Source organism: Hippocampus bargibanti, linkage group LG04 (assembly GCF_051943395.1).
Source record: "Hippocampus bargibanti isolate YZ-2025 linkage group LG04, ASM5194339v1, whole genome shotgun sequence".
Taxonomy (NCBI): Eukaryota; Metazoa; Chordata; class Actinopteri; order Syngnathiformes; family Syngnathidae; genus Hippocampus; species Hippocampus bargibanti.
The window spans coordinates 27,661,009-27,668,580 of NC_142737.1; the positions used below are offsets into that span (position 1 = coordinate 27,661,009).

The following is a 7,572-nucleotide window of genomic DNA, read 5'->3' on the forward strand; positions in this document are numbered from 1 at the left end:
CTCACGACCAGCTTCCCGCAACCAACAACTGCCCTCCCAACCGTTGCCACTCTGCCTCCCGGTTCCTACCTGTCGGTCACAACTGCGCAGGTGAGGAACCAACTGAGGAGGATGGAAGTGAGGAAGGCAGCAGGTCCGGATGACATCAGTTCCCGACTCCTTAAGACCTGCTCCGACCAGCTGTGTGTCATTGTCCAGCACTTCTTCAACCTGAGCCTGAAGCTGGGCAGAGTTCCACAGCTGTGGAAAACGTTATGCCTGGTCCCAGTACCCAAGATTGTCAACCCAAAGGAGCTCAACAGCTACAGACCGGTGGCGCTGACGTCTCACCTTATGAAGACGCTGGAGAAACTCGTCCTCGCCCACCTGCGACCGCTGGCAAGCTCATCGCTGGACCCGCTACAGTTTGCCTACCAGCCCAGCATCGGTGTGGAGGATGCCATCATCTACATCCTCCATACGGCGTTGCTGCACCTGGAGAATGCTGGGAGCACGGTGAGGATCACGTTCTTCGATTTCTCCAGTGCCTTCAACACCATCCAGCCAAAAATCTACTGGGGGAAAAGCTGCAGCATGCCGGAGTCGACCAGCACCTCACATCCTGGATTACAGATTACTTCACAAACAGGCCACAGTACGTGAGGGTAAAGAACTGTGAGTCGGACAGGCTTCTCTGCAGCACCGGAGCGCCGCAGGGGACAGTCCAGGCTCCATGCCTGTTCACCCTCTACACCTCGGACTTCAACTACAACACCCCAACCTGCCACCTTCAGATCTCTGACGACTCCGCTATTGTCGGCCTCATTACAGAGGGAGACGATAGGAAGTACAAGGGACTGACAAAGGACTTTGTGGACTGGTGCCAGCAGAATCACCTCCAGATCAACACCGGGAAAACCAAGGAGCTGGTGGTGGATTTCTGCAGGAAACAATCCTCACCTGCACCGTTGAACATCCAGGGTTCGGACATTGAGAGGGTGACCTCCTACAAGTACCTGGGTGTTACTCTCAAAAATAAACTGGACTGGTCTACAAACACGGATGCCCTAATCAAAAAGGGACAGAGTCGCCTCTTCCTACTCAGGAAACTGAGGTCTTTTGGAGTTCAGGGGTCACTCCTAAAGACTTTCTATGACTCTGTGGTGGCCTCAGCCATCCACTATGGAATTGTCTGCTGGTCAGGCAGCATCACCACCCGGGACAGAAAAAGACTGGAGCGCTTTGTCAAGCGGGCCAGTTCTGTCCTGGGCTGCTCGCTGGACTCTCTGGAGGAGGTGGGCAACAGACGGACGCTGGCTAAAATAAAGGCTATGATGGACAGCCCCTCCCACCCCCTCCTGCCCACCCTGACAGCACTGGGTAGCTCCTACAGCCAGACTATTACACCTGCGCTGCAAGAAGGAAAGGTACCGCCGCTCGTTCCTACCGACTGCTTTCAGGCTTTGCAATTCTCAATGATCACGTGGGGGAAAAAAAAACTGGACACTTGTAAATATGGGTTGATGCAATATATCAAAATGCATTTCTTATTCTTGCACTATGTACAGTTTTTATGGAACGGTTTTGCACATTTACATTTGCACAGTATACAGTTGACATTTTTAGTTTGTTATGCTTACAATATCTTGTTTTCTATCCTGTCACCCCCACCCCAACCCCATCCCTTTTCAATTGCTGCTGTGGACTGCAAATTTCCCCATTGGATTGGATTGGATTTGCCTTTATTAGTCTCGCAGTGGAGAAATTTACATTTCACAGCAGCAAAGTTATGAAAGAAATGAAAGTAGAAAAGCAAAACACAGGAGCTGCTGGAAAGGCAGCCACTCTCGCGGCGCCGTCTTGAAGTCAAAAGAACAAAAAAAAAAAAAATTGTGGGACGAATAAAGGTTTTCAGATTCTGATTCTGAAAATTATGTTTTATGGGGACGTGGAAATTGATTATTTTCATGTTTGATGGTTTCCTATGAGAAATGTATGTTTGGAACACACACTTTTTGCCTTACACACACTTTCTGGGAGCCAATTATGTTCGTAAGCTGAAGTATCACTGGTCGCATACTCTTTTTCCAATAGTGCATAAGTTTGAGCATACACTTATTTGACACTTCATATAGCCAGTGTAGAAAGAAAAAGGGGGAAAGAAATTGCTAAATTTATCCAGGATTCATTTTGATTTACATGAGTTTCTTGCAAAATGACTTTTACTTTGCTTTCTCCTTCTTTCTTTATTATTAATTGTATCCTGTCTTCAAGTATTAAAGCTTTCTTCATGCCTTGGTTTGAAAAGGTCAGTTGTGTAGCCATTTTAGAGATGAAACTGTGTTGCTTCTGAAACGAACAATAATACTTCCTGTTCGAGTGTGTATGTTTAAACCAGTGTGGTGTTTGATGTTGGTGTTTCCAAGCCAAGTAGGAGGAGTAGGCTGAGGTTAGATTAGAGTTTTGTGGAAGGCTTTTTTCTCCTTGTCATAAATCTTGCTGCGAGTCAAGGGCAGAGAAAAAAAAATCTTACTATGCAACAGGGCGATTTCTCATTGTATGGCCAGCAAAACGTGGGAATGGTTTTCATGCATTAAGATATTTTTTTAAACGAGGGGTCATTTTCACCCATTCAGGTTTTGTTGTGGTGGAGTTTTACTGTCGTGGAAAACACCCTTGACTGTTTTGCTGGCAGCGTGGGATGGGTTCCTCTCATTGACTGTGAAATCTCCAAACGTCAAATGAGATTGGCTCCAGCAACTCCGCGCGACTCTGCTCACAATTTTCAACACCGCTTATACTGAATGGGGTCAATTTTCATTTCTTTTTGTGTTAACCCGGATAGATCACTGCTGGGTAGTTTGGAACCAGCCCGAAATCCCATTTCTGTCCTCTGAAAATGCAGTGTACAGCACAGGGAAGGTCCAACTTCAGGCATCAGTAGTAGGTGCACCAGTTGCTATAATCGCTCGGCATCAAGCCGCCGGTGATGAGCAGGATGAGGTCCACGAACCACCAGATTCCTAAACCTCCAAGTGTAAGCAGCTTCCCCACAGCGGTCCCTGTGTGGCCCAGGCAAAAGCGGTCGACTCCGAAGCAACCAAGGAAGAAGGAATAGAGCAGAGTAGTGATGAAATAGTGTCCTGTGTATCTGTGGAAAAAAAACAATGTTATTTTAAACCACGCACAGGGATGAAAGGTGACTGTCCAGATCAAGGGTGTTTAATATGTCAATCGCGATCTATCAGTTGAACTCCAAGGTACTATTGGTAGATTCCATGACAAGGTGATGTGACATTGTCATGAACTGATGCGATACAAATAAAGTTCAGTTGTTTGGATGAAAAACTAGACGTCAGTCTATCAGCCATTCATCCATTTAATTGATTGATACACCGGACAACCAGTCAGATGACATTATTAGGTACATTGTGCGCGCTCATAAACGCCCCTGAGCGTTGCAAAGTTAACAAGCTAATCGTTTGTTCCATCCTAATTTTTCGCTCATTTTTCCCTCTTAAAACGTAATATAGAGTATAAAATGAGTGGTGGAGCCGGACCAAGTAAGAAGGAAAAAAAACTTATCACTTGGACACAGAATGGGAGGACTATTTTTTTTTACTGCTCAGGTAATGGCAAAGAAATGTTCATAATGATGTTGTGCAACATATGCGGTTATGCATCAACCTAAATTGCATGAATTTCTCAATAAATATAATGGGAAGATCATTTTGACTTGGTCATTGCAAAAGTAGCTCCCATGCTGGTCCAGATGTTTTTTCTGGGGGACTGATAACACCGCTAATTCAAAACTGGTGAAAGCAGCTCAAATGTGGTCTGCTATGCATGCAGCATTGCACTTTATCTGATCAAGAAACTCAAGTAGTCATAAAAAGATGAAAGGCTATTTGTGCTGAAGAAATTATGGCAATTGAGAGGGGTGGGGCTATTTTCTCTTTTTTTGCACACTTCTAATGTAGCTGATGATTATGAATTAGAGTATGAATTAAGATGACAAGCTGCAATGATACTCTGGGCCATAAAATGGGATTGTTACTGAGGGATAAAGTGAGATAGCATCCAGTGTGGCGGCAAAGAGATGTCGCCATTCCACAGTCTGATTCATTGATAGTAGTTTACAGATTTCCAGAAAATACATGGTAGACGGCAAGAACAATGCCCTCTTCCTCTAAAACTAGTGTTTTTCAATCTTATTTGAGCCAAGGCATATTTCTTTGATTGAAAATAAATCCCACTGCATACCACGATCTGAAAAAAAGCTTATTTGAACAATTATATGTTATATAGTTACTATAAGTGTTTTTTTTTACATTGAAAAGTAATGTCGTAATATAACATTGAATAGGAATCAGATTTTTGGTTTCTAACTTAAAACAGATTCTTTTCTTACAGACAGTGTATTGTAGGTGTTCAAATACCTGACATGTTTCGGCGTATACTTCCGCCTTCGTCAGAGTGTCACAGATGTTGTTGTGACGCGCTTTTTTTTTAGCTCGAAAAAGGCGCGTCACAACAACATCACTCTGACGAAGGCGGAAGTATACGCCGAAACATGTCAGGTATTTGAACACCTACAATACACTGTCTGTAAGAAAATAATCTGTTTTAAATTAGATATCAAGTAAACAGGATGAACTTAATACAATTAACATATTTTTGGTTATTTGGTGCGTTCAATTTAATGGCAAGTAAAATATAGTCAATTAGAGCTTTAACTTGCTCAGGGCCGATTTTTCTGTGTAACAGCCGTCTTTTGTGCTCTCCCGCAATTTTGTACCACTAGCTTGAAGGACACCTTTCGGTGTAAGCCAGAAACTTCACCTGTCTCGAAGCATATTGCAATTAACTAGCTGCTGGTACTCCCTAGCGGTATGAAAGAGTAGTACACAACTACAATGTCAGATGATAGAGTACACAGGCATACATACATATTGGATAATTTCCCACGGTTCACCTGACAATATCTGGCTGTGGCACAGGGTTACAAAAACACTGTTCTAAAACAGTACAATGAATAAACAAGTTTATCCAGCAGCTTACTTGATGCAGGGTACACTCCCCCTGAGGAATTCTCTGGCCCCGGCACATTCAATATTATCAAGTGCAGTGCAGACAACTGGTGTATGGTTCACTTCTTTCTTCGTCTGTCCTCCCCACTATCAATGAAAACAATTAATCAAGCAATGTTAAAATAAAATAATTAAAACACCATGTTGAAAGTTGTGGTCAGAGATGCACACAGCATATATTCCTCAAGCACATCAGCGGATCATTCAATGTCATATCCCACCCGTCCTGAAAAAAAACCTGATATTTTTATGATGACAATTTTAACCAAGCCTATTTTTATTGTAACGAAACATGCAGTATTTGATGGATGACACGGCACTATATCTCACATTTTAAGTCAATTGGAGCAGGGCTTTGGGAGACTCAGCCTGACAGTTTGACATTCAAGATTCATAAAACTGCAAATTTTCATTTGTGACCAAAACTCTCATCTATTGCAGTGTGACCTTGCCATTTTTGTGAGTTCCACAGTATTCGTCGTGCACAGAAGTTGGATCAACAACATGCAACAAAAGTGCTAATCTATCCAGTACCTGAATGGAGAGGCAAAAATTACTAACATTGCTAAACAGGAATTTATAAAAAAAATATATATATGCCATCCTGTTTGGTATGTGTACTTATAACCATACCTTTAGGCGATATAGCAATTAAGTTATACTTACCACTACACACCCATGACCCATTTCCAGAAAGGCGCTGTGATTTCCAGCATGATCCACGGGGTCCTGGCAGTAAATGAATTCTTCCGGCCTTTGTCAATATAAATGCAAAAGTGGACGTATCTTTGTCAGGGATCGAAGTTACCAATGTCTGATTTATAACATCATATTGCAAAACACTTATGTGTATATTGCACTGGCGAATCGCAATAATCTTTAACACAATGAGTCAAATCTGCAAAACTACATTTTTGTGTCAAACCAAGGCAAAACGTTTTGCATATAAGCTAATCGTCCCAACTACATGTAATTGTAAAAACGGAGCATCTGATGCACGTTGTGTAATACCCCGACTTTTAAAATGTATCAACGTTTCATCACTAGCGTTAGCATCTTAGCATTACAGAGGTTACTTACAAATAACTGCAGAGGACGACCGGTGACAGACCCGTGTATTCAAAGGGGTCTGTGTAATTCGTACTTTCCGGTGGTACTTCATATTTGACAGTTTCTGGTGTTTGTTCAGAGAAAGCAACAATTGTAGAACCAGGACCAAGGGAAGCGGGAGCTACGTCTGTAGTTGAAGAGTTTTGGGATTGGATCCCTCCCAAACATTGTAAAAGAATTACTGTCACGAACAAAAGGAATTGTCCACACAGCAGGATATAGCTTACATAAATCATTATCGTAGTCAAGGAGCAACATACACCCCGGCTAAATAGTAATTCGCAGCAAAGCACATCTTCATAAGCTAGCTAGCTCAATAGCCTGGTGCAGTGTCGTTCGCGAACGACCGGCTCTCACGGCAAACTTTGAGGTGAACTAATAGAGTTGGCTCTTAATAGGGAGCGTCTTATAGAAGCCTATTCCGCAAAATCCGTGGTAGAACACACACGCACACGCGCGGAATATAGGAATATAAATAAAGTCACATAAATTTTAAAAATGATATACTGTATTGTATATTTTGGGAGTAAATTAATTTCATTAAACAACAACAAGAAAGAAAAACTGACAAGACATTTGGGAGCCGAAGGAGCCAGATACTTTGAAGTGAGCGAGCTAAAAGAACCCGCTCTCTAAAAAGAGCCGTAATTCCCATCACTAAATGTGAGACGACAGCAATAACACGGAAACAAAACATGGTCTTGCGTAAATGGTATTTCCTTTTTTTGTGACGCCACAAACCTGTGGTTTATATTCCGCCAATCAAATCATACTTTCCCCAGACACCGGAATCATGTAATCCCACATTTTGAGTCAGTTCTGGGGAAGTCCGGTGTTCTTCGATGTTGTGTCACGTTATAGAGCAGGGGTCAGGAAGCTTTCTGACTAAGAGAGCCATAAAAGTAAAATATGTAGAAATGTTTTTCAGTGAGGGCCACACACACACACACACACACACACACACACACACACACACACACACACACACACACACACACACACACACACACACACACACACACACACACACACACACACACGCCCGAGCGCGCGCACACACGTACACACGCGAGCACGCAAACACGCACGCTCACGCAAACACGCTTCTCGCAGAAGTATATTGATGCGAACGTTAACATGGGGCTTGTTAAAATATAACTGACATTCGACTGTTTCATCGATGTTATTGTTTCATTGCAAATTAGAATCGCGAGTACTCCAGTGCATTCAAGCTGGAGCGTACTCGTCATTTTTTTTTACTTGTCGGGCTCATTTAAAGGACAGCAGCACGTCTCCAGACAAGTTGTGTCCATAATTTGTAAAATGGCTTCAAATGACTTCTATTGAGCGTATTTTACAAACATTCCACCCCATATAGCTATATTTTACGTTT

General features: G+C 42.7%; 1 protein-coding gene across 1 annotated transcript; it reads right to left on the reverse strand.

The window, feature by feature from the left end:
- Positions 1-1,352: 1,352 nt before the first annotated feature.
- Positions 1,353-6,840, reverse strand: tm2d2 (TM2 domain containing 2). Its single transcript, XM_088994985.1, has 4 exons — positions 6,150-6,840; positions 5,736-5,823; positions 5,041-5,156; positions 1,353-3,130 (listed from the first exon to the last, which is right to left on the reverse strand). Exons 1-4 carry the CDS (start codon positions 6,413-6,415, stop codon positions 2,917-2,919), a joined length of 684 nt encoding a protein of 227 aa, XP_088851111.1. The 5' UTR covers positions 6,416-6,840; the 3' UTR covers positions 1,353-2,916.
- Positions 6,841-7,572: the final 732 nt, after the last annotated feature.

Coding starts and splice junctions, on each gene's coding strand:
- tm2d2 (XM_088994985.1), bottom strand. CDS start 6,415: ATGATTTATGTAAGCTATATCCTGCTGTGTGGACAATTCCTTTTGTTC. Junction 5,824..6,149: donor GTCGTCCTCTGCAGTTATTT/GTAAGTAACCTC, acceptor ATATTGACAAAG/GCCGGAAGAATTCATTTACT. Junction 5,157..5,735: donor TGGGTCATGGGTGTGTAGTG/GTAAGTATAACT, acceptor TTTCATTGATAG/TGGGGAGGACAGACGAAGAA.